This window comes from Pseudophryne corroboree, chromosome 7 (assembly GCF_028390025.1).
Source record: "Pseudophryne corroboree isolate aPseCor3 chromosome 7, aPseCor3.hap2, whole genome shotgun sequence".
Taxonomy (NCBI): domain Eukaryota; kingdom Metazoa; phylum Chordata; class Amphibia; order Anura; family Myobatrachidae; genus Pseudophryne; species Pseudophryne corroboree.
Window position 1 is genome coordinate 484,649,373 of NC_086450.1, and position 25,567 is coordinate 484,674,939.

The following is a 25,567-nucleotide window of genomic DNA, read 5'->3' on the forward strand; positions in this document are numbered from 1 at the left end:
AGGAAAGTAGACAATCTATCAAGTTTGTTACAGCTTAATACATTTGAATACACTGTAACTATACTGAACCCCTGACAGAGAAGCAAACAGATGATATGTAGCAGAAGCACTTGAGTGAATTTATATATTTTGCTTAATAATAATTTTGTGGCTCCAAATAAGGGAAAAAATACTTGTAAAGAATTTACTAACAAAAATAAAAAAGTATACATTTAAACCAAATAATCAATACAAGTGGATTCCCACTGCCACATAGAAAACGTAGTGCTTTCATTTATACCAACGAGATTTTGCAATAAATTAATACAAGAAGTTTATTGTGGTCTCGTTTGCTCAGGCGTAGTGATATATATTTGCATGGGAAAAACTACAGAGGGTACAAGGGGTATAGTATCATTGCTGTTGGGGTCCAGAGGTTTAGGGTGGCCTGGACCTAGGGTATAAAGTTGCACACCAATTTCCCAGAATTGCCTGCTAAGCAATTAGGTCTCATCCATTACCCAGCCTGATTGTGTGACAATAAATTGGTGGGCAATGTAACATAACACAATATGAAATAGAGGGCATTGTAATGTGTCAAAATAGAATCTGCTCATTGTAACGTGTAGGACACTACGATGTTACATAATAAGAACTGGGGCACTTTAATGTGGCATAATTTGAAATGGAGGCACTGTAATGTGGCACAGTATGAACCGGGCAATGTAAATTGTGGATACGATGTGGCATAATGTGTACTGGCAGACCTACAATGTGGCATCATGTAAACTAGGGAACTACGATGGTTCATAAAATAAATTAGGGCACTATTATGGGGCATAATATTAATTGGGGCACTACTATGGTTAAAAAAATGAACTAGAGCATTATTACAGTATGGGTCATATTATATAATAAAAGGCTAACGCTGCTCCTAACCTCTGTGGGGGGAATTCAAGTGATTTGCACGCCGGCAGCCACGAGATGGTGCCCGACGAAGCAATTGAATTGTTGCTCCATTCGGGAGCGCACCGCCACCTGTGCTGACATTGCTGTCATGTTGTTCTGTCATTTTGTTGGGCTGGTAACTAGTAATATTAATAAGTGCTGCAGAGAGGTGTTTCATTAAGCATTGGGAACGGGGCCCCTTCAATATGTTGTTATGGGGCCCACAGGTTATGCCCCTGTGTCTTTGGTTAGTTAAATATGGGTTGGTGGGCAGATGGTATTAATGGTTTAAGTTGCTTTTCCCATCCTGCCTTAGTGTCAATCATTATTGCATCTCTTCCATCTTGAAATTGTATCTGCTGGGTCTTGGAACCTCCAAGCCCCATGTGCACCTAATTATAGTAAACGCTTGGACTTCATCTTATCATTGATGTGACCATGCTCAAGCAGGATGGACCAAGCCCTCTTGCCACAATTTGGACAGTGACAATCTATCACCTTCCCCCCACTTTAGTACGAAGTCATCAACATACCCTCACCTGACATTGACATTCATCACACGGTCAAAGTCCTGCAGAGATGTGTTCTCCACAGACCCCATAGACAAGATCCCACCACTATTCACCAGCACGTCCAGCTGTCCAAAGTGGGCCACAGTCTGCTCAACGATTCTCGGCACAACCGTCTCATCGGTCAGGTCTCCGGGAACCAGGAAGGGCTACGGGACAGACATTGCAGGTATAAGTATATTTCTATATGATATCAGGTAACAGATCGGTGGGCACGGGGGGTGCACTTACTGCGGAAGGCTAGAAACAGATATTGCAGGCACATAAGCAGGAATAGTTAGAGACAGACAGGCCATAGAGATATAGCTTCTGTCAGATAAGACTTCAGGCAATGTCTCAACTACAACAAGTCCCAAGATTGCTACAGTGGGCTGCTGGAAATGGTAACGTGCCCTGTACAGGAGCAGAGCTATATGGGGCCAGCAGGTGGCAGTGCCCTGTACAGGAGCAGAACTATATGGGGCAGGAGGTGGCAGTGTCCTGTACAGGAGCAGAGCTATACAGGGCAGGAGGTGGCAGTGCCCTGTATAGGAGCAGAGCTATATGGGGCCAGCAGGTGGCAGTGCCCTGTACAGGAGCAGAACTATATGGGGCAGGAGGTGGCAGTGTCCTGTACAGGAGCAGAGCTATATGGGGCTAGGAGGTGGCAGTGCCCTGTACAGGAGCAGAACTATATGGGGCTAGGAGGTGGAGGTGCCATGTACAGCAGCAGAGCTATATGGGACAGGAGGTGGCAGTGCCCTGTACAGGAGCAGAGCTATATGGGACAGGAGGTGGCAGTGCCCTGTACAGGAGCAGAGCTATACGGGGCAGGAGGTGGCAGTGCCCTGTACATGAGCGAGCTGTATGGGGCTATGAGATGGCAGTGCCCTGTACAGGAACAACGCCATATGGGGCTAGGGGGTTGCAGTGCCCCGTACAGGAGCAGAACTATATGGAGCCAGGAGGTTGCAGTGCCCCATAAAGGAGCAGAGCCATAAGGGGCTAGGAGGTGGCAGTGCCCTGTACAGGAACAGAGCCATATGGGGCTAGGAGGTGGCAGTGGCATGTACAGGAGCAGAACTATATGGAGCCAGGAGGTTGCAGTGCCCCATAAAGGAGCAGAGCCATACGGGGCTAGGAGGTGGCAGTGCACTGTACAGGAGCAGAGCCATATGGGGCTAGGAGGTGGCAGCGCCCTGTACAGGAGCAGAACTATATGGGGCTAGGAGGTGGCAGCGCCCTGTACAGGAGCAGAACTATATGGGGCTAGGAGGTGGCAGCGCCCTGTACAGGAGCAGAACTATATGGGGCTAGGAGGTGGCAGTGCCCTGTACAGGAGCAGAGCTATATGGTGCTAGGAGGTGTCAGTGCCCTGTACAGGAGCAGAGATATATGGGGCTAGAAGGGGGCAGTGCCCTGTACAGGAGCAGAGCTATATGGGGCTAGGAGGTGTCAGTGCCCTGTACAGGAGCAGAGCTATATGGGGCTAGGAGGTGGCAGTGCAATGTACAGGAGCAGAGATATATGGGGCTAGAAGGGGGCAGTGCCCTGTACAGGAGCAGAGTTATATGGGGCTAGGAGGTCGCAGTGCCCTGTACAGGAGCAGAGCTATATGGGGCTAGGAGGTGGCAGTGCCCTGTACAGGAGCAGAGCTATATGGGGCTATGAGGGGGCAGTGCCCTGTACAGGAGCAGAGCTATATGGGGCTAGGAGGTGGTAGTGCCATGTACAGGAGCAGAGCTATATGGAGCTAGGAGGTGGTAGTGCCATGTACAGGAGCAGAGCTATATGGGGCTAGGAGGTGGTAGTGCCATGTACAGGAGCAGAGCTATATGGAGCTAGGAGGTGGCAGTGCCATGTACAGTAGCAGAGCTATATGGGGCTAGGAGGTGGCAGTGCCCTGTAGAGGAGCAGAGCTATATGGAGCTAGGAGGTGGCAGTGCCCTGTACAGGAGCAGAGCTATATGGGGCTAGGAGGTGGTAGTGCCATGTACAGGAGAAGAGCTATATGGAGCTAGGAGGTGGCAGTGCCATGTACAGTAGCAGAGTTATATGGGGCTAGGAGGTGGCAGTGCCATGTACCGGAGCAGAGGTTTATGGGGCCACATACATAGTGAGGCGGATAGCCAGCAGCAAGCGTCACCTTGTGATCACACAGCTCCTCGCAGCCGTGAGCCGTCTCCTGTAGTTTCTCCTCATTTCTACCATTCAGGGCCAACCGGGCCCCTAGGCGGGCAAAGAGCAGCGCAGTGCCAGCGCCAATCCCTGAGCTGGCTCCCGTCACCAGGCACACCTTCCCCCGCAGGGACACCACCTAGAGTGGAAGAGAGAAACGGTGACTGACTGTGCTACAAAGCAGCTTCTGTACCAATGGCCTTCTGTGAGGAGGGGAATGGAGGCAGGAGAAAGCCACAGACTGACGGTATCCGGACTTCAGGTCGACAACAAAAAGGTCGACACAACTTAGGTTGACATGGACAAAAGGTCGACATGGACAAAAGGTCGACAGGAACAAGGTCGACATGGAAAATGGTCGACATGAGTTTTTCACGATTTTTTTCTTTTTTGGAACCTTTTCGTACTTAACGATCCACGTGGACTACGATTGGAATGGTAATCTGTGCCAAGCGAAGCGGTAGCGGAGCGAAGGCACCATGCCCGAAGCATGGCGAGCGAAGCGAGGGGACGCGGTGCACTAATTGGGGTTCCCGGTCACTCTACGAAGAAAACGACATCAAAAAAACATAAAAAAACTCATGTCGACCTTTTTCCATGTCGACCTTGTTCCTGTCGACCTTTTGTCCATGGCGGCCTTTTGTCCATGTCGACCTTTTGTCCATGTCGACATAAGGTGTGTCGACCAATTGGCGTCGACCTAAGGTGCGTCGACCTTTTTACTGTCGACCCTGAGTCCCAAACCCCAGACTGACAGGTATATTCAATTTGGGCCGAAGCTGGTGGGTGATAAATCTCGCCGGCAGGGGCTATTTAATTGGCCCCGATAAGCCGGCGTGTGTTGCGGCTTACCAGGGGTTTTGCTTCACCTGCATCCAGCAAGCGAATAAAATGCCTGATTGCCCCGTTTTCTCCTGAAAACACACAGGTTTCACTGTACCTGTGTGTTTACAGGTGTAAAAGGACTTGTTACCGACCGCAGCACCCGAAGAAACATCGGGGGTTTATACTCCAGATGTCTCTTCTGGCCAAATTGAATATCCCGGTGAAAGTTATATAGAGGGAGGAGCAGGGTCCCCAGCAGCACAGAGTATATCAGGAGATGAGGGATGTGTCAGTGAGGACAGGGCTGCATGTGACAGGGGCAGTTACATGATGTGAGGAGGAGAATGGAGGCAGCAGGAAGCCACAGACTGAGAGTTATATAGTGGGAGGAGCAGGGTCCCCAGCAGCACAGAGTATATCAGGAGATGAGTGATGTGTCAGTGAGGACAGGGCTGCATGTGACAGGAGCAGTGACATGATGTGAGGAGGGTAATGGAGGCAGCAGGAAGCCACAGACTGAGAGTTATATAGTGGGAGGAGCAGGGTCCCCAGCAGCACAGAGTATATCAGGACATGAGTGATGTGTCAGTGAGGACAGAGTTGCATGTGACAGGGGCAGTGACATGATGTGAGGAGGGGAATGGAGGTAGCAGGAAGCCACAGACTGAGAGTTATATAGTGGGAGGAGCAGGGTGCCTATCAGCACAGAGTATAGTATATGAGGAGCATAGGCGTGCACAGCACATTTTATTAAGGGGTGCACCATCGGAGGGGTGTGTCTAGCACCGCCTTATGGGCGTGTCTAGCACCATCTATTGGCAGTCAACGCAATATAAAATATCCACCCTTGTACCAATCCTAATAAAGCAGATACATTGTCAGGTGTTGTGGTGTGCACCAAACAAACACCCCTGATGGCACTTACTGCAATTACAGTGTTCCTCCTCAGCCTGGTCTGGCTCCCCCTCTCTTTCCCCTGCAAGCTGACGCAGCTTACTTACAAGTTAGTCACTCACTGACACTGACAGTCGCAGACTAGTACTGCTGCTGCTGGAAAAACGAGTGACGTGTCAATGCTGCTGCTGACCGCCTGCCAGTATTGAATTTGTCTTCCTAGGAGGAATGCTGGCTGCATGCTGATCCTCATCAGTGGCTGGCGTTGGAATAGCATAGAAGGAGAGAGGTGGGCATGTGGCGGGTGTGGCAGGTGGTCGTGCGAGCATGTTTTTGTACATGGAGTTTCAAAGCCGGTGGCAGTGATACCCTTGATTAACCCAGGTGTCCGGTCAGTAATACAATCCTGACATGGTGCAGCGCAGAGGGGACAGTAACCAGCCTGCTCGGCGATCACTACATCAGGCATGTGAGATTGGGGTGCCAGACATTAGGGGGTGCCTGTGCGCACCAGGAACCCCCCCTGCGCACACCTATGATCAGGAGATGAGTGATGCGTCAGTGAGGACAGAGCTTCATGTGACAGGGGCAGTGACATGATGTGAGGAGGGGAATGGAGGCAGCAGGAAGCCACAGACTGAGAGTTATATAGTGGGAGGAGCAGGGTCCCCAGCAGCACAGAGTATATCAGGAGATGAATGATGTGTCAGTGAGGACAGGGCTGCATGTGACAGGTGCAGTGACATGATGTGAGGAGGGGAATGGAGGCAGCAGGAAGTCACAGACTGAGAGTTATATAGTGGGAGGAGCAGGGTCCCCAGCAGCACAGAGTATATCAGGAGATGAGTGATGTGTCAGTGAGGACAGGGCTGCATGTGACAGGGGCAGTGACATGATCTGAGGAGGGGAATGGAGGCAGCAGGAAGTCACAGACTGAGAGTTATATAGTGGGAGGAGCAGGGTCCCCAGCAGCACAGAGTATATCAGGAGATGAGTGATGCGTCAGTGAGGACAGAGCTTCATGTGACAGGGGCAGTGACATTATGTGAGGAGGGGAATGGAGGCAGCAGGAAGCCACAGACTGAGAGTTATATAGTGGGAGGAGCAGGGTCCCCAGCAGCACAGAGTATATCAGGAGATGAGTGATGTGTCAGTGAGGACAGGGCTGCATGTGACAGGGGCAGTGACATGATGTGAGGAGGGCAATGGAGGCAGCAGGAAGCCACAGACTGAGAGTTATATAGTGGGAGGAGCAGGGTCCCCAGCAGCACAGAGTATATCAGGAGATGAGTGATGTGTCAGTGAGGACAGGGCTGCATGTGACAGGAGCAGTGACATGATGTGAGGAGGGGAATGGAGGCAGCAGGAAGCCACAGAGAGTTATATAGTGAGAGGAGCCGGGTCCCCAGCAGCACAGAGTATATCAGGAGATGAGTGATGTGTCAGTGAGGACAGGGCTGCATGGGAAAGGAGCAGTGACATGATGTGAGGAGGGGAATGGAGGCAGCAGGAAGCCACAGAGAGTTATATAGTGAGAGGAGCCGGGTCCCCAGCAGCACAGAGTATATCAGGAGATGAGTGATGTGTCAGTGAGGACAGGGCTGCATGGGAAAGGAGCAGTGACATGGTGTGAGGGGGGAATGGAGGCAGCAGGAAGTCACAGACTGAGAGTTATATAGTGGGAGGAGCAGGGTCCCCAGCAGCACAGAGTATATCAGGAGATGAGTGATGTGTCAGTGAGGACAGGGCTGCATGTGACAGGGGTAGTGACATGATGTGAGGGGGGGAATGGAGGCATCAGGAAGTCACAGACTGAGAGTTATATAGTGAGAGGAGCAGTGTTCCCAGCAGCACAGAGTATATCAGGAGATGAGTGATGTGTCAGTGAGGACAGGGCTGCATGTGACAGGGGCAGTAACATGATGTGAGGAGGGGAATGGAGGCAGCAGGAAGTCACAGACTGAGAGTTATATAGTGGGAGGAGCAGGGTCCCCAGCAGCACAGAGTATATCAGGAGATAAGTGATGCGTCAGTGAGGACAGAGCTTCATGTGACAGGGGCAGTGACATTATGTGAGGAGGGGAATGGAGGCAGCAGGAAGCCACAGACTGAGTTATATAGTGGAAGGAGCAGGGCCCCAGCAGCACAGAGTATATCAGGAGATGAGTGATGTGTCATTGAGGACAGGGCTCCATGTGACAGGGGCAGTGACATGATGTGAGGAGGGGGATGGAGGCAGCAGGAAGCCACAGTCTGAGTGAATGGGGGCAGCAGGACGTCACAGGGAGTGGAAAGAGCAAGCTCCTACAGAAGCACAGAGTACCAAATACAGAATATCAGGAGATGTGTGATGCGTTAGTGCAGAAGTTCCCAAACCTTTTTTGAATCACAGCGCCCTAAAGTATCAGAATTTATTTCATGGCGCCCCCAGGCCAAATATTTCTTATTGAGAAAAATAGAAAGAAATTTGAAATTAAGTAAATTGTGCTTATATGTCATCCTTTCCATTGTGTGGTGAGGGACAGGATTTACTTCTGTTTCTTCACTTATTGTATGATTGGCAGCCACCAGCTCTGGATTTGTCTATTGCATTGACAATAAATAGTTTGAATTGGTCCTGTACCACCAACCCAGGGCCCCCCTGCCAGTGTCCGGAGGTAGCCCAGGGAGCCACGGCACACAGCGTGAGAACCACTGCATTAGTGAATAAAGGGAACACACACTCACGTAACTAAGCACTGCTTTAATTCACACAATTATAATTGCACACCTGCACACACATACACAGTTAAACCCTGCACACTAATTTACACAACTACATTTTGCACACTCACTAACACAATTAAATTTATTAAATATTGCAGTAAGAAAATGTAAACACTGCAATGTGACATAATTAAGCACACACAGAAACTGCACACTCACTGACACACGCAGACACACACACACTGCACGCTCACAGACACACACACACACTGCACGCTCACAGACACACAGAAACTGCACACTCATACCCCTTTTACACTCGCAGAAAAATCCCGGGATATTGCACGTGAACACGCATCATCCCGGGATTCTTCTCAGTGTAAATGGGTACAGGGACAATTTCCCGGGACGAGCATCCCGGGATTTCATCCCAGGTCAAAAGCAGGGTTGAACCCGGGACCGTCCCGGGAAGCTGGGTAGTGTGAAAGGGTCCGTCCCGGGATTCACTATCCCGGGACTGTTAAAAGGACTTGGATTGGAGCTTTCTTGGGCTCAGAAAAGCTGATGTCATCTTTTCTGAGCCCAAGGCCATTTCTAATGACATACTAATGCATTTGCAGGGATATCCCGGGATCAGTGTAAATGGGGCTGTTCCGGGTCGATCCCAGGTCTTAGTGCAGTGTGAAAGGGGTCAGTCCCGGGAATGCATCCCGGGAGTGACCCGGGAGTGCGAGTGTAAAAGGGATATCACTGACACACACAGACACACACACTGCACGCTCACAGTTTCCTCACTTGCTCCGGATCTCCAGCAGCTGCTGCCATGTCAGACCACAGTCTCAGAGAGAGAGAGAGGGAGGTTCTTTTTTTTACTTTATTAACAATGAGCAGAGACTCTGCTTGTGCAACACTTCCACCTGCTGGTGCGTTGCACGCTTCCTCCAGCCCTGCCTGTGTGCACTATGGACTGTAGGCCTCAGAGACCACACACGTTACACATGACAGAGCACGCCTGTGCAGACACAGAACATTTACTGTACTGTACATTAATAGCATCTATACTTCAATGCCTATTTCCCTATAGAGCAGAGGTTCTCAAACTCGGTCCTCAGGACCCCACACGGTGCATGTTTTGCAGGTCTCCTCACAGAATCGTAAGTGAAATAATTAGCTCCACCTGTGGACCTTTTAAAATGTGTCCGTGAGTAATTAATACACCTGTGCACCTGCTGAGTTACCTGCAAAACATGCACTGTGTGGGGTACTGAGGACCGAGTTTGAGAATCTCTGCTATAGAGTATAAGTTGCGAGCAGGGCCTTCCTACCTCTATGTCTGTCTGTTTTAACCAAGTTTTGTTCGATAACTGTTGGTCTAATTGTAAAGTGCAACGGAATATGCTGCGCTATATAAGCAACTGCTAATAATAATAGTAAAAAAATTAATTTAGAACAAAATGCCAGTACTTGCCAATTGTCCCTAATTTCCAGAAACTGCCCCTGGTTTATACATGGAAATATCCCATGCTGACAGTGCTAAATAATTGCACAATACAATCCTAAGAATGGCGAATACACTGCGATCAGATAGTCGCCACCTACAGTACAGGGGAGTGTATTTTAGTTGTGCAAGTGTGCATATGCAGCAAAAAAAACTTTGTGCAGTTTCTGAGTTGCCCAGGACTTACTCAGCCGCTGCGATCACTTCAGCCTGTCTGGTCCCGGAATTGACGTCAGACATCCGCCTTGCGAACACTTTGACACGCCTGAGTTTCCCCAACCACTCCCTGAAAACTGTAATTTGCCACCCACAAACGCCTTCTTCCTGTCAATCTCCTTGCGATTGCTTGTGCAAATGGTTTCTTCGTTAAATCCATCGCACGGCAACGATCCGCTTTGTACCCGTGCAACGCACCTGCACATTGCTTTGCATACGCATGCGCAGTTCAGATCCGATCGCAGTGCTGCAAAAAAAGCTAGCGTGCGATCGGGTCTGAATTAGGCCCTGTGCCTCCTACCTCTGCTGTGTGCCTCAGTCTGGGCACTTGGCTCACCCTGTATCGCGTGGATGAAGGCGGGGGAGGTCTGTAGTTATATAAATAAGTGCAGTGTGTGCAAATCAATCGCTGCGTGTGCGCAGTGCGGCTTTAGCGCATGCGCAGCGGATAGCAATGGCTATAATTGACTCAGGCCCAGTGTTAGCAGAAATTCTATCTGCAAAGTTAAAGAAATAGCAGCTTATTTATCAATATTTATTCTACTACAATTATATGAAAACAGGTATGAAAGGGACGGGGATCATCTGATGTTTCCTTGGAACCATTGGTTCATACGGTCATATAGGGCCCGATTCAGACCTGATCACTATTGTACGAATTCGCAAGGGGGGCGATTATTGATTAGCTGCGCATGCGTACAGATCACAGAGCACATGAGCGAGGCCAAACTGCGAAAGAATCCATCAAATTATTTGATCGCTAGGCGTACACAAGCTGATTGACAGAAAGCGGACGTTTGTGGGTGGTAACTGACCAGAGTGTCAGGAAAAACACAGGCATGCCCAAGCGTTCCCAGGACGGGTGTGTGACGTCAGCTCCGGCCCCGATCAGCCTGTTTGTACCGCACTGTAGGAGTAAGTCCTGGGCTGCGCATACACTGCACAGACTGGAAAAATCATTCCATGGTGAGTGAGTTGTGAACAGATTTGCACGTGACCGGCGTATGTAAAGATTCTCACACTGTGTACGCAGAATTGCACAGGGCGGGTTTTCACTCTGTCTGGGCAACTATCCGATCGCAAACCTTTGCAAATTCATAGAGGAGCGATCAGGTCTGGATTAGGCTCAGGACCGCTGGAGTGGTAAGTTATGATTTTTTAAAAATGCATTCCAATAAATGTTTGGATAGGAGCCCAAATTCATTGCTTTGTCTAGGGCTTGCAATGCTGGTAATTCCCAGGGCAAAGCTGGAATAATGTTGGCTGCAGGGTGGGGAACTTGCTATCAGCAGCAGCTGGAGGTGAAGGGGGAGCAGCCCGTGACATGGTGCAGAGGAAGCTGCAGGCACAGGAAGCAGCCGAGGCCCCGTACATACTTGCCTACCCTCCCGGAATGGCCGGGAGGCTCCCGAAAATCGGGTGGCCCTCCCGGCCCCCGGAAAGATGGGCAAGCATTCCGCTTAACCTGCAGCCCCTTTACGACCCTCCTCGGCCGCCCACAGCAGAGAACAAGTGGGCGGTCCGATGACGCGATTTGCGCTGAATCACGTCATCGTAGCTCCGCCCCCCGCTATACAGCGCCTCTTTTCTCGGCACTGCACAGCGGGGGCGAAGCCATGATCACGCGACCCTGATGCCACGCCTCCGGACTGTCCACTTCCCTGGTGGCCACGCCCCCTGCCAACCACGCCCCCATGCACCTACAACGCTGCCTCCTCCCGGAGGAGGGGGCAGCAAAGTAGGTAAGTATGGCTCCATAGCATCTGCACCCACCGGGTATCCCTAAGCTCAGGTAATATGGGTTTCTGCCTATATTAGCATATAATCGTCATTGCATACAGCAAATGATAGTAATGGCAGCAGTAAGAACAACCGCACCTGAATGAGGCTCATTATCAAGAACAAGGGAACAGTAGCTGCTCCAGCGCATCATCACCTGATAAAAGAGGCCATCATCCAAAAAGACCTCCTGCAGTAAAAGACAATGTAAGACGTATAGAAAAGCAGATTTGAACATTTCCTGTGTTTTCACCTTATTATTCAGTTTAGGTTCCGCTCCCCCATAGAGCGACACTGGCTGTGTCTGTGTTTCCTGTCTATCTACAGAAGACCAGAGAGAGATGAACAAGATGAGCAGCTTACCAGCATCTACGATCAGATGTCAGAGGGGCTCGTACTGACCAAAACGTGTCATATTTACCGACGGACCTTCAGCAGACGGTGCCTCTGCCATTTACTTATGGCAATCGTGGGACTGAAAATGTGGGGAATACGCACAGTGGGGTAAATTTACTAAGATGGGAGTTTCTATTTAAGATGGGATGTTGCCCATAGCAACCAATCACATTCCAGGTATTATCATCTAGGAGGTGCTAGATAAATGACAAGTAGAATCTGATTGGTTGCTAAGGGCAACATCCCATCTTAAATAGAACTCCCATCTTAGTAAATGTACCCCAGTAAATTCAGATGGGTACCAGCCTTATTGGGCGGAAGATATTGCTAGCCGAGGTAGTGAGGAAATGACAAGCTCATTAAAGTTAATCGGTGAAGATATAGATGGAGCCACGGTCATCTTGGCTTCTCTGCTGCAACTAGGAATACCATTGTTTATTAGCATAGGGGGTAATTCCAAGTTGATCGCAGCAGGAAATTTTTTAGCAGTTGGGTAAAACCATGTGCACTGCAGGGGAGGCAGATGTAACATGTGCAGAGAGAGTTAGATTTGGGTGGGGTATTTTATTTCTGTGCAGGGTAAATACTGGCTGCTTTATTTTTACACTGCAATTTAGATTGCAGATTGAACTCACCACACCCAAATCTAACTCTCTCTGCACATGTTATATCTGCCTCCCCTGCAGTGCACATGGTTTTGCCCAACTGCTAAAAAATTTCCTGCTGCAATCAATTTGGAATTAACCCCATAAATCTTTCATCTATTGTTCTCAGCTGCAATACAATACAGAGAGAACAATACATCAGGGAATTAAGTCATTACATCAGGGGATTATGTCTGACTGCCCTGGCTCAATGAATCCTATTAAAGGCAAAGATAAAGATGGCTCCATCTGTAGTGCAGGGATCAAAGCAAAGAGAAGAGAAAATGTCATGCTTGTTCATTTGCATTTAATGTTAAAGTCTTTTTACCGATCCCTATTACAAAGTATAGTAGTTACACTACCTAACAAACCTGGCCCTTTTTTCATTTAATTTGCCTACAGTATGTGGAACAAGGTGTTATGTACAAGAGAAACCATGAAACGCTAAACTTAATGAAATAATAATAATTAAAAAAAAACATGCGGATTTTCGCAGTGCAGCGATCAGGTAAAAAAACGGCAAAACTGCGCATGTGCACACATGTTGTACGGGTACAAAGAGCATCGCTGCTGTGCAATGGATCTAGCGAACAATCCATTCACACAGCCGAACGCAAGGAGATTTACAGAAAGAGGGCGTTTATGGGTGTCAACTGACCGTTTTCTGGGAGTGGTAGGGAAAAAGCAGGCGTGTCCGGGCGTTTGCAGGGCGGGTGTCTGACGCCAATTCCGGCACAAAAAAGACTGAAGTGATCGCAGCGGCTGCGTAAGTCCAGAGCTACTCAGAAACTGCACAAAATGTTTTTCCAGAGCTCTGCTGCACAGGCGTTCGCACTCTTGCAAAGATAAAATACACTCCCCCGTGGGCGGCGACACAGCGTTTGCACGGCTGCTAAAAGTAGCTAGCGAGCGATCAACTCAGAATGACCCCCATAGTGTAATGGTGCCCATACACTTGTGCAATTGAGCGGGATGCGATATCGGGCTTCGATTTCCCTTGAAGCTCCCCGTACGATAAATTGCATCAAAAGTGCTTTTTTGGGGGGGGCATTCCATGCGCATACAATCATGCGATTTATCGCATGCCCCTTGCGACCAGAAATCGGGTGGAGGGGAGTGTCCAGGAAGTGAGCTAAATACCTCACAGATCGCACATCGCAGTGCGACAAATAGAATGTGGTAAAAACAGCATGCGATCGCAAGTGCGATCCGATCAATATTAAGTGCAGCACACAATATCTTGAGATACGAGTTTCGACCAGCGTGTCCGCGCATCGCATCGGGGGACACATTCGATGTGCTTACAATTCTGCGATTTATCGCACCGATGCGGTCGAGATCGAAGGGTTGTACCAGATATCTCACAAGTCCACCGGGAGAGCAGGGAGCTGGCAGTTGGTGGTGATGGAGGGGGTGCTCTCAGCTCCTGCCGGCCTTGTGCGACAGGCGCCCCCTTATCTAATGATGGTTAATATCGGTGAGATGGATCTCAGTCCGGCAACATCTATTATCAAAGTATTCCACCCATACGTGTTATTAGTCACATGCTAGACGTCATTGTAATAGTTTAAGAAAGTAACGTCAGTCGCGCTGAGGACTGCGAGCGATCACATGGGACCCATTACGTATATGCACGGAATGTGTCCTCCGCATCTGCCTTTCCCCAACCATCGGATCTGTACAACGAATTTACATTTAAATTCAAATTTGTTAGGATGGGAATCGGTGGGTTAATCATCGATGGTACCATTAGTGATTAACCTTGATGGTATGAAACCATTGGAAGGGGAACCATTGATGGTTTCATTCATCGATGGTCATTCCTACTCTGTTACTCATCGTTCAGCGGGCTAATCAGGGATTGGGGCTGGACTTCATGGGTTACATCAGGGGGCAGGAAAATGCTTCATACTCTGGTGCCAAGGAGAAAAAATAAAAACTTTGTGGGGCTTTGTGCCATCTGTAACAGTGAACCATTGGATCTCTGTCATCGATGGCAAAACATCTTCCGCTGTTATCTAACAATCGATGGTTGATGACCATCCTTAGATATTTGGGGCAAACTGTACAAATCTGGGGCCTGATTCATGTCCTGACGCTCCTGAGGGGCATGCCGCAAAGTACCGAAGTGTGGAACTTTACCCATGTGCCCGATCCATACTGCGCATGTGTAATACGGCTCTGCGATGTCAGTTGCAGTACAGCATCAGATTCAGAGGCGTAACTGTGGGAGGCAACGGAGGCGGCTGCCGCCAGGCTCCTGCTCTGTAAGGGGGCACCTCTCCCCTCCGTTCCATGTGTTCAGCAACACCATTCACTTAAGTTAATTGATATCAGCCACTATCTCTTCCTCCCTGCACCTTACAAGTAAAGGCCCATACACACTTGCCGATAAAATGAGCGACGTGGCTCATTTTCCTCCTCCCTGAGCGACGTCGCTCATTTTATCGGCAAGTGTGTATGCCGCCAGCGACGACCGATGCACGCCACCGTGGGTCGGCAACGGTCGTCGCTGTCGGCAGTGCATGCATGCAGAATCTGGACTGTTGTCCGGGACCTGCATGCACAGCTGGCGGAGGCATGACATCACTGAACGATATGAGCGGTCATATCGCTCAGTGTGTACAGTCGGCCGCCGACCGGCCGGCTCGGGATGGGAAACATTAGATGACTGTGCTCACAAAGCGACATCGTCTAATGTGTACGGACCTTTAGTCACACCCTCTTTATTATAGATACACATTTTATAAGTATCATTCCCAGGATAAGAACCCACGATTTGCTCCTATATAGAAAGCATGAGAATATTAACTATATGAAGTAACTTCAAATACAGTAGTTAGAATTCTCACACTTACTATACAGGAGCAAATAGCTCCATCAGGTTCCTGTTTCCAGTGTAATAGGTTGTGGGTTCATATAGTTAGAATTCTCATACTTCCTATGCAGGAGCAAATAGCTTTATCAGTAAGGTGCCTGACTTCAGTGTAACATGTCATGGGCGCTAATCCTGGGTATGAATGCTAAGAAAGGTGTTATTTAAAATAAGTGACAAATGAAATATATATACTGTATATAACTATTATTTTTATATCCAGAACATTCCATACACACACACACACACACACACACACACACACACACACACACACACACTTTATCTATATATATTCTATCTATCTATCTATCTATCTATCCATCCATCCATCCATCCATAGCGAGGTGGGGCACCAATATTTATCTTGCCTCCGGGCATCTGGAACGAACTTACGCCACTGATCAGATTGTCATTGTTTGACAATCTGATGCCGTTTGAGGACACGGAGGCAGGCTTGGACAAGCCCACAGGGGTAACCACCGATGGGCCCTACCACCTGGGGCCCCACCTCCTGCTCTAAGGATCAGGTTCCAGACTGTGCACTTGAATTATACATTATACATATGTTACCTTATACAGGACTATGGTGTATTCTCTACAGTGCATTGCTGTTATTACTCTGTTATTAATCTGGTACATTATCATACATGCAGCAGCTGCATTTACTGTATATATTTATGAAGGGGCCCAGACGTTGCACTCTCTAATGGTTAGTCAAACCAATGAGGTGGCAGGCCACACCCCCTCTGCAGACTGGCCACACCCCTAACATGGGCCCCTACCACTGCATTCCCCCTGTGGGCCCTACATGCCCCAGTCCGACACTGCTCGGAGGCATGTCACCGCTGTTGTTGGGGAGACTCTATGTTGTAGCTGCGGGGACCGGCCGATGGTGTTGCAGATGATACGATTCTGCGTCCTCGGAGGCAGCTGGGAACAGTAATGCACACAATAGGCGTGACGCCCCCTGCTGCATTACCATATCAGTGCTATCGCCGCTGCTTCCGTGTAATCTGAAGCGATATCTCCTCCGTCCACATCTGTATCGGTTCCCTGAGAGTCTGCAGTTACAGCACGTCAGGCAGCTTGTGCCAGACACACCCATGTGAGCATTTCTATCCCTGCGTTCTTTCACTTTCACTCTGACTGATCTCTGCACACAGTCCAGGGGCCAAGAGCACACAGAACAGACAGCAGGGCCGAGCAAGCGGGGCTATCGGGTGGGCAGGAAGGGGTTAACGTGGGAGATCTGTAGATAGGAATCCAAATAGTTTCTGGACTCTGAGAGAATCTGAAAGTGAAAGAGAGAGAGAGAGAGAGACTGCGACAAGTGACAGCAGAATAGAGAAGAAAGGGGAGACAGACCTGCCAGAGAGACTCTGCCGGACAGGCGGGACAGTGGGTAAGTGATGTATATAATGTATATATTATTACGCAGTAAATGTGTTTCTATGTCTCTATCTCCTGTACCCTGTATTGCTGCACATTCACTTATTACAGAGATAAATCCTTCATTAGCTACTGTATGTGTATTATCATACAAGGTGTAATCAGCCCCAGGACGCGGGATGGAGCAGCCAGTTTGGTCACAAGGGGGTCATTCAGTCCCGACCGCTAATGCTACCCGCAGCACAATTTGACAAAATCGGTAAACTGCGCGCTGCGCGGCACAACTTGCGGTCGCATCCCCAATGGACTGTCGTGGGGCAGGCCGAATGGGGGCGGGCCGGGAACCATTTTCAGGGTTACTGCGTGACGTCACATGCAGCCGCTCTGATTAAAAAAATGGCGGCCAACCGCCTGACAGTGGCCAGGGGTCAACCTAAGTTCCGATGTGTCCGCAAACTAATTACAGACGCATTGGGAAGCGGCCTCACACATGCTGTGCGTCCCTGACCTGTGCTGGGCGGCCTTCAGCATGTGCGGAAATGGACGCAGATCTGGCTGCGTATGAAGCAATCCTGCCTCCATCTCTGGATAAGGCGCACAGTGCTCAGTAGGCAGCGTAGTCACATCAGTGTCTTGAGCAATTTGTGTTTTGCACTGCGCATGCGCGATGATCTGGTTCAGCCCGTGCGTTATTCTGTGTGTATGCCCGACGCCAGAGCTGTATCTGGAAATGTTCCTGGGCGGTGAGCGAGAGGTGGCTACTGAGACACACAGAGATGACCTCTGCTGCGGGAGTGACGCGGGCGTGTCGCTGAACTGGTGGAGAACTCAGACGCTTAATCACTTACATTGTGGGCAGGGCCGGTTCTTGCCCATTTGGCGCCCCGGGCGGGAAATAGGGATGTGGCTTCATACAGGGGGCGTGGACAGTCACGCCCCATGTACAGTAGAGTAGCGCCACTGAAAAAGAAAAAAAATAATAATAATACTTACTATCCCCGCTCCCGACCGATGCAGACCTCCGCCGACGCCGCTCCTCTCCTCGGATCTGGCATAGACAGACACTAGAGGTCAATTATGACCTCTAGCGTCTGTCAGTCCCACAATGCTGTGCGGTGCGCGATGACGTCATCGCGCACCGCACAGCAAAGGTCCTCTCCACGAAGGGAAACTAGACGCGTAGCGTCTAGTTCCCTTCACAGCGGGGAACCAGTGGGACCAGCAGGGGTCACAGCAGTAGCGGATCTTGCCATGGTGCAGCGCCCTCCGGAAGGCGGCGCTCGGGCAAAAGTCCTGCAAGATTCGCTACTGATTGTGGGCCGTAGTCAGATGGCGGATCTGCACCTAGCTTGGGGCAGGTGAAAGTGTCAATGATTGGTGATACCGATGGGTTGCACATCTGAAGGCACTCGCAGTGGGCGTCCCGGCCCTCGCACAGTCAGACGTGACTGCAGCATGACTCAGTCTCAGGCCAGTGTCTTATAGGCAGAGCGCTAATTATACTGATAAAAACCCGGCACCTTAATCTGAAGAAAATCTCCTATATCTCCCACCCACCCAACTTCTTCCTAGAGCATTTGCTACTCCGCTGTGTGAGCTGCAGAGCTTGCAATTCATTATGTTTCCCAGCTAAAATGATGTATTGTGTTATTCTGCTGTTCCTGCAGATCAGAGACTCCGGCATCTGAGCGATACAGAATAACCAGAGTAACATGGAGTATTCAGTGAATAAGATCGTTACAGGTATGTTCAGCCACCTCATTTCTGTCCTCACACCTGTCATTTTCCCAATATATATATATATTCATTTCCATCACTGTATTGTGTCATGTCATTCCATCACGGTGTGAATCCGGCACTACTGTGCAAGCATTGCCGATTGCTGCCAACCAAACTTCCCAATAGAGGAACGAGACATACAGTATCAGTAACCTATTTATCAACCTGTTTCTTTCATGAGATCAAGTGAAAGTGGAAGATTTAAGAATAGCCTAGCGTAGGTGATATTAGAGAAATACCCCCATAAAGGATGACTAATGCTGCAGAACACAGTCCCCATTATTCTCCACGACTTCTGTGGTCTGGCCCAGTTTACCAGACGTCAGCCACTTTGGGGGTCATTCCGAGTTGATCGCTTGCTAGCTATTTTTTGCAGCGCTGCGAACTGATAGTCGCCGCCTATAGGGGAGTGTATTTTTGCTGTGCAATCGCATGTGCAGCCGAGCGGTACAAAAAAGTTTAGTGCAGTTTCTGAGTTGCCCAGAACTTACTCAGCCGCTGCGATGACTTCAGCCTGTCCGGAGATTGACAGGAAGAAGGCGTTTGTGGGTGGCAACTGACCGTTTTCTGGGAGTGTTTGGAAAAACGCAGGCGTGTCCAAGCGTTTGCAGGGAGGGTTCCTGACGTCAATTCCGGTCCCGGACAGGCTGAAGTGATCGCAGCGGCTGAGTAAGTCCTGGGCTACTCAGAAACTGAACACAGTTTATTTGTACCGCTCGGCTGCACATGCGATCGCACACTTGCACAGCTAAAATACACTCCCCTGTAGGCGGAGACTATCTGATCGCAGCGCTGCAAAAAAACCCTAGCGAGCGATCAGGTCTGAATTACCCCCGTAGTGAAAAGTAACAAAACTTCAGACATAGTCCCCTCTAAATGAGGAGGATGTTCAGACCACATCCTCCTTCCCTCCCGTACTCGCATCTTGCATACACAACATGGCTGTGCAGCATCCTGGCCGTACAGAGACGGCGATATCACTAAGATGAGACAGCCTGATCGCTTACAGGAATTATCTGCAGACAATGATGAATAGGGACCATAAGAACAGCAGCCAAAGCGAACGATTGATATTTACCTTTTTACATTTCTTTTGCAGCAAAACTTGGTCCCGTTCCTGTCCCTTATGTAAGTACCTGTGAGATTTCCTCATTTTCCCTGCGCACAAGCGGCAACCGTACCCGTTCGCCAAGGCTTTAGCCTGTTATAATGCGGGTGATACTAGTTGTCACTGTGCTTTTGATTTATTTTTATTTTAGAGTGTATTAGCGACTTTTTACCTAAGAGCTGACATTTCTGTCATAAATAAATCGTTTTTTCACTTTTCATTATGTCATGGCGCGTGTTGCATCACTGCAGGGGCAGAGGCGTCATGATCTGCACCACTCTGTATAAACTGCATCCCCCCCCCCCCCCAGGATATGATCTACGCCCCCCGTCCCTGGTCTCCTGGCAGAGCCGACCTTAGGCATAGGTAAACTAGGCAAATGCCTAGGGCATTTGGTATGCTTAGGGGCACCAGCAGCTTCTGCTGATTAAAATGATATGTGACATGCCTATATTCTGTGGGTGACTGCGGCTGTATCTGCATACGAAATGCTACGTTGCTTGTATTCCTGGAAATCACTGTAATGTAGCATTTCGTATGCAGATACAGCCGCAGTCACACACAGAATATAGGCATGCTGCATATCATTTTAATCAGCAGAAGCTGCTTGTGCATCCTAGCCACATAGTAATGCAAATAAGATGCATTTTCATAAAGAAAAGGCGCCCAACGTTAGCAGAGCTGCCAGCTGACTCGTGCCAGGCATGTCCTGCAGAACTAGCGGCGGTGCTAGGGGACACCAGCCAAAACCTTGCCTAGGACATCATATTGGTTAGGGCCGGCTGTCTCCTGGTATATACTGTAGTTGTGTCAGTGACCCTATAGCAGGGTAATTGGGAAGATCCCGGAAACATTTTTCATTGTGAGATTGTAGTCATATCCTGAAGATATCGGGTCATAGGTGGACCACGGAGTATTAGAGTACTGGTATAGGGGGCATCTAGGATTATTATAATACATGATGATGACGATTACTGTATATGGGAGAGGTATCTGTAATTATACTGAGTGTAGGACATTATAACCATCCCTTTTGTTCTTTATATGACAGCTGATCCTTGTATTTATTATCCCATCCTGGACCTTTTTCTCAAGTGATGAGAGATCCTTGATATTTTCTGTAAGTATTGTCCATGGTGTCTGGGGGTAAGTGGCAACCTACAAGACAAAGTCCTTACATGATCTGATGTACGGGATACACAGTCAGAGGCGGAGGTGAGGTGTGCAGAGCTCCCTTGAGCAGTCCCCCGCCATACGCGCTACCAGTGGCGCCATCTTTCCATGAAGTTGTCGCGTAGATGACGCACACTCAGAAGATGGTATACCTCTGTCTCCTTCTCTGGTGCCAACTTCCCAAAGATATTGCAGAGAGATGGCACCGCCACCAGCAGCTATGGAGGGGGACCGCTGAATGGCATAGAGGTGCAGGATGTGCGGCGCGAGTCCCCCTTCACTCATAGCCCTGTGCGCACCCTGCACCCATTACAGATATGCCACTGAATTCATGGGTCTATTTACTAAGCCTTGGACAGAGATAAAGTACCAGTCAACCAGCTCCTAGCTGTCATTTTTTAAACCCAGCTTGTAACATGGCAGCTAGGAGCCGGTTGGCTGGTACTTCGTACTCCGGGGGTCATTCCGAGTTGATCGCTCGCTAGCAGTTTTTAGCAGCCGTGCAAACGCTATGCCGCCGCCCACTGGGAGTGTATTTTAGCTTAGCAGAAGTGCGAACGAAAGGATCGCAGAGCGGCTACAAAGTTTTTTTGTGTAGTTTCAGAGTAGTTCAAAACCTACTCAGCGCTTGCGATCACTTCAGACTGTTCAGTTCCGGATTTGACGTCACAAACACACCCTGCGTTCTTCCAGCCACGCCTGCATTTTTCCTGGCACACCTGCGTTTTTCCTGGCACGCTAGCGTTTTTCCGAACACTCCAAGAAAACGGTCAGTTGACACCCAGAAACTCCCACTTCCTGTCAATCACTCTGCGGCCACCAATGCGACTGAAATGCTTCACTAGACCCTGTGTGAAACTACATTGTTCGTTGTGAAAGTACGTTGCGCCGCATACGCATGCGCAGAAGTGCCACTTTTTTGCCTGATCGCTGCGCAGCGACCGAAAACAGCTAGTGATCAACTCGGAATGACCACCACTGTTCTGTTGTGCCCGTGCACCTTTGCCACATAGTGCCCTCTTTGGGGTATATTTACTAAGATGGGAGTTCTATTTAAGATGGGATGTTGCCCATAGCAACCAATCAGATTCCAGGTATTATCTTCTAGAAGGTGCTAGATAAATGAGAATTAGAATCTGATTGGTTGCTATGGGCAACATCCCATCTTAAATAGAACTCCTATCTTAGTATCCTTTGTATGAAAAAACAAAAATGCGGCGGGCACTTTTCGTGTTTTGCATTTTGGTTTTGCTTCTAATTCCCTGCTTGTGTTTTGGTTTTGGATCTGGATGATATATATATATATATATATATATATATAGTGTAAACAATGTATCAGTAAGTATACAACATGTGGACTCTCTCTTCCATTGTAGATGTTTATAATAGCCACCACTATCCTGAAGGGATCGCTCTTCTTGTACTGGACTCAGGACAAAGTTGTAAGTAGTACCTGTTGTGGAACTCACCTGGGCGAGATCCCCCATCCTATTCCTCCGCGTGATACCTTCTGATAAATACCCCATTACCCTCCTCCTTCAGCATTTGCCCTATAATTTGCCCATAGTAGAACTATATAACGATTATTGCATAGCCACTCTCATACCCCAATGCACCAGTCTTCCCAGCCCATATTGCCCGCTGTGTCCTTTGCACGCCAGGGTGGGTGTCAGACAGAGTGCAGTGCCGCTCCCTCAGATGTAATAACGCAGCTTGTTTTCCTGGTTCCAGAGCCTTCTTCTGCTGTGGATAGTTCTCCGGCCTGGTGTATATATACTGCAAGCAGCCATACTGCATTACAGCCTCCAAGCCTCCGTCATACCCGCGGTAAGTATTAGCCGTGCCAGCCAGTTGCCCTTTCTGTACCCCTCACGTGTATTATCCCACACAATGGCCGCGTCCTCTCCTGTGTTTCATTCTGTAGGTCATTGTTCTCCTTCCATCTACTGAGACGGTCATCCTCATCGTCAGGTTCCATCGAGACGACCTGGGTGTGGGTGATGAGAAGTACAAGTACAGCGTGAGTATCCTCTAGGCAGATATAACGTACAGTATGACTGCTCTGTGATTAATAATCAGATCTGCTAGACAGGGGTGTGTTATTGCTCAGCTCTCTGTATTAGGTTATTTACTACTATAGAACATTACTTAGTGAATTATATTGTATATAATGGAACATGGTCTGATGAGCCTGCAGGGTCACTACTGCAATCGCTGTCTGACAGACGTAATGTGATATAAACAGTGACACCTGCAGACTGCCAAGTGCGAAACGCGTTGATAATGTGTTACCCGTATATCATACGGCATCGTTCACATTCAGAACCATTGTTTTACTCAGTCGCAAAGCTCTATAGATGTCTGTGTTTCAGATATTACTAGATGATGTGACCGGTTTCATATGAGCAAAGGTTTGCTGGGTGGAACGTTTTACCCCTTTTCACCCCAATAGGAGTGGAATCTGGGGAAAAAAACAGCTTAGTTGGTGGCTACAAATAACTGTCACAGTTTCCAGACCACCCAGCAGGTCACATGTTCCAGGTCACCTGGCAGGTGTACGGGGAGAGTTCACCAGCTGTCACATTTTCCAGAGCACAATGGTGATGCTTTGTAAATGTCAGGCTGACGTTTTACCACATAACTCTGAAACAAAGCAACAAATTACAACATTGATATTTATATGCAAATCTGCAGACCAAGAACTTTTTTTTTTTTTTTATTTAATGTGCCCTGATCAGACATCATAGAAACATGTCACTCATAAAAGTCGTCCTTCTGCTTTAAATATATAGATAACTATCCTAAAACGTGTATATTGAACGTTCTATTTCTATTATTGCTATTACGCTGTGTTTGATGTTAAACGTTGATCCGTAGTCTTTTTATCAGGACTCGTAGTTTAACCATGTTTTATTTGCCCTCAGAAGCCGGCGCCACGTAGCACTGTGCCCGTCAGAAGCAGACAGGTTGTAGTGATATTCTCCCGGAGCTCGGAGGAGAATTATAGATGGCTGTCTGCGTTGCTGAGGGACGCTGCCAAGGTCGTTCATTTTCAGATCACAAACCGCAACTATGGGGGTTTCACCCAGCAGGTCTCTCAGTGCAGCTTCGCCATACTGTACCACACGAAGACGCATGGGAGGGTCAATATCACCAACGTGACTGACTCGCTGTATGACGAAGAGCTGGACTACCTGCACAAGCACCTGGGTGAGAAGCTCTCTTTAGGCCTATGTACAGCTAATTGCTTATTTATACCCCTGGAGGAGACTATTTATTAAGCGAGACCCTCATACATCTCTAGCAATGTGCACACGGTAGGAGGAACCTGCTTATGTAAGAAGAATCTAGTGCAGGATTATCAGAAATAACCCACGCACTGCATTTAGGGCCTAAATCAGACCTGATCGCAGCAGCAAATTTGTTAGCAGTTGGACAAAACCATGTGCAGTGCAGGGGGGACAGATGTAACGTGTGCAGAGAGAGTTAGATTTGGGTGGGGTGTGTTCAAACTGAAATCTAAATTGCAGTGTAAAAATAAAGCAGCCAGTATTTACCCTGCACAGAAACAAAACAACCCACCCAAATCTAACTCTCTCTGCACATGTTACATCTGCCCCCTGCAGTGCACATGGGCCCTCATTCCGAGTTGATCGCTCGCAAGGCGATTTTAGCAGAGTTGCACACGCTAAGCCGCCGCCTACTGGGAGTGTATCTTAGCTTCTTAAAATTGCGAACGATGTATTCGCAATATTGCGATTACAAACTACTAAGCAGTTTCAGAGTAGCTCCACACTTACTCGGCATCTGCGATCAGTTCAGTGCTTGTCGTTCCTGGTTTGACGTCACAAACACACCCAGCGTTCGCCCAGACACTCCCCCGTTTCTCCGGCCACTCCTGCGTTTTTTCCGGAAATGGTAGCGTTTTCATCCACACGCCCATAAAACGTCGTGTTTCCGCCCAGTAACACCCATTTCCTGTCAATCACACTACGATCGCCGGAGCGAAGAAAAAGCCGTGAGTAAAAATCCTATCTTCATAGCAAAATTACTTGGCGCAGTCGCATTGCGAACATTGCGCATGCGTACTAAGCAGAAAAACGCTGCGATGCGAAGAAATTTACCGAGCGAACAACTCGGAATGAGGGCCATGGTTTTGCCCAACTGCTAACAAATTTGCTGCTGCGATCAGGTCTGAATTACCCCCTTAGTATTTATTAACAGGCAGAACTGATAGGAGAGCTGGTTGTTACATAGAAACATAGAATTTGTCGGCAGATAAGAACCAGTTGGCCCCTTTGTTTATCCTTTAGGTAATCTCAACCCTTTGTTCACTAACCCTCGCAGCACACACCCACACGTTTGCAGCAGAATGTATGCTGGGTGTGTATAGATGGAAGTGTGGTTACATTACATCCTGTGCCGGAGCTGTGCGATTTGGTCTACACATCATTATGCTGCACTGTAACAAAGCAAGATCCGACAATAGTGCTCCAGCCAATCAGCTCCTGTCATGTGTTTGAAAAATGACAGTTGGGAGCTGATTGGCTGGAGCACCATGTATCATACGCCACAAGTTTTAAATAGCTACAACTGATTGATAAACGGGCCCTGATGTACTGTATGTAA

At 48.7% G+C, this 25,567-nt stretch overlaps 2 protein-coding genes across 7 annotated transcripts in view; one reads left to right on the top strand and one right to left on the bottom strand.

Annotated features, from left to right (window-relative positions):
- The window catches only part of LOC134945655 (3-oxoacyl-[acyl-carrier-protein] reductase FabG-like), a 50,550-nt gene extending 41,627 nt beyond the window's left edge, over positions 1–8,923 (bottom strand). The window contains exons 1-3 of the mRNA XM_063935093.1: positions 8,874–8,923; positions 3,622–3,792; positions 1,467–1,645 (exon numbers count right to left, since the gene is read on the bottom strand). Coding sequence (XP_063791163.1) covers positions 1,467–1,645; positions 3,622–3,792; positions 8,874–8,903 — 380 coding nt within the window. The 5' untranslated portion in view covers positions 8,904–8,923. The remainder of the gene's footprint in view (positions 1–1,466; positions 1,646–3,621; positions 3,793–8,873) is intronic.
- Positions 8,924–16,596: 7,673 nt separating this feature from the next.
- The window catches only part of LOC134945653 (uncharacterized), a 91,880-nt gene continuing 82,909 nt past the window's right edge, over positions 16,597–25,567 (top strand). For 2 of the 6 annotated variants that reach the window (XM_063935091.1, XM_063935092.1), the window contains exons 1-7: positions 18,051–18,621; positions 19,757–19,785; positions 20,817–20,885; positions 22,315–22,380; positions 22,670–22,765; positions 22,863–22,958; positions 23,863–24,148. In XM_063935091.1, the coding sequence (XP_063791161.1) occupies positions 18,591–18,621; positions 19,757–19,785; positions 20,817–20,885; positions 22,315–22,380; positions 22,670–22,765; positions 22,863–22,958; positions 23,863–24,148 (673 nt within the window). In that variant the 5' untranslated portion in view covers positions 18,051–18,590. Of the gene's footprint in view, positions 16,892–18,046; positions 18,622–19,756; positions 19,786–20,816; positions 20,886–22,314; positions 22,381–22,669; positions 22,766–22,862; positions 22,959–23,862; positions 24,149–25,567 lie in introns of those variants that run through there. The other 4 variants (XR_010182141.1, XR_010182140.1, XR_010182142.1 and 1 more) reach the window with 4 other exon arrangements.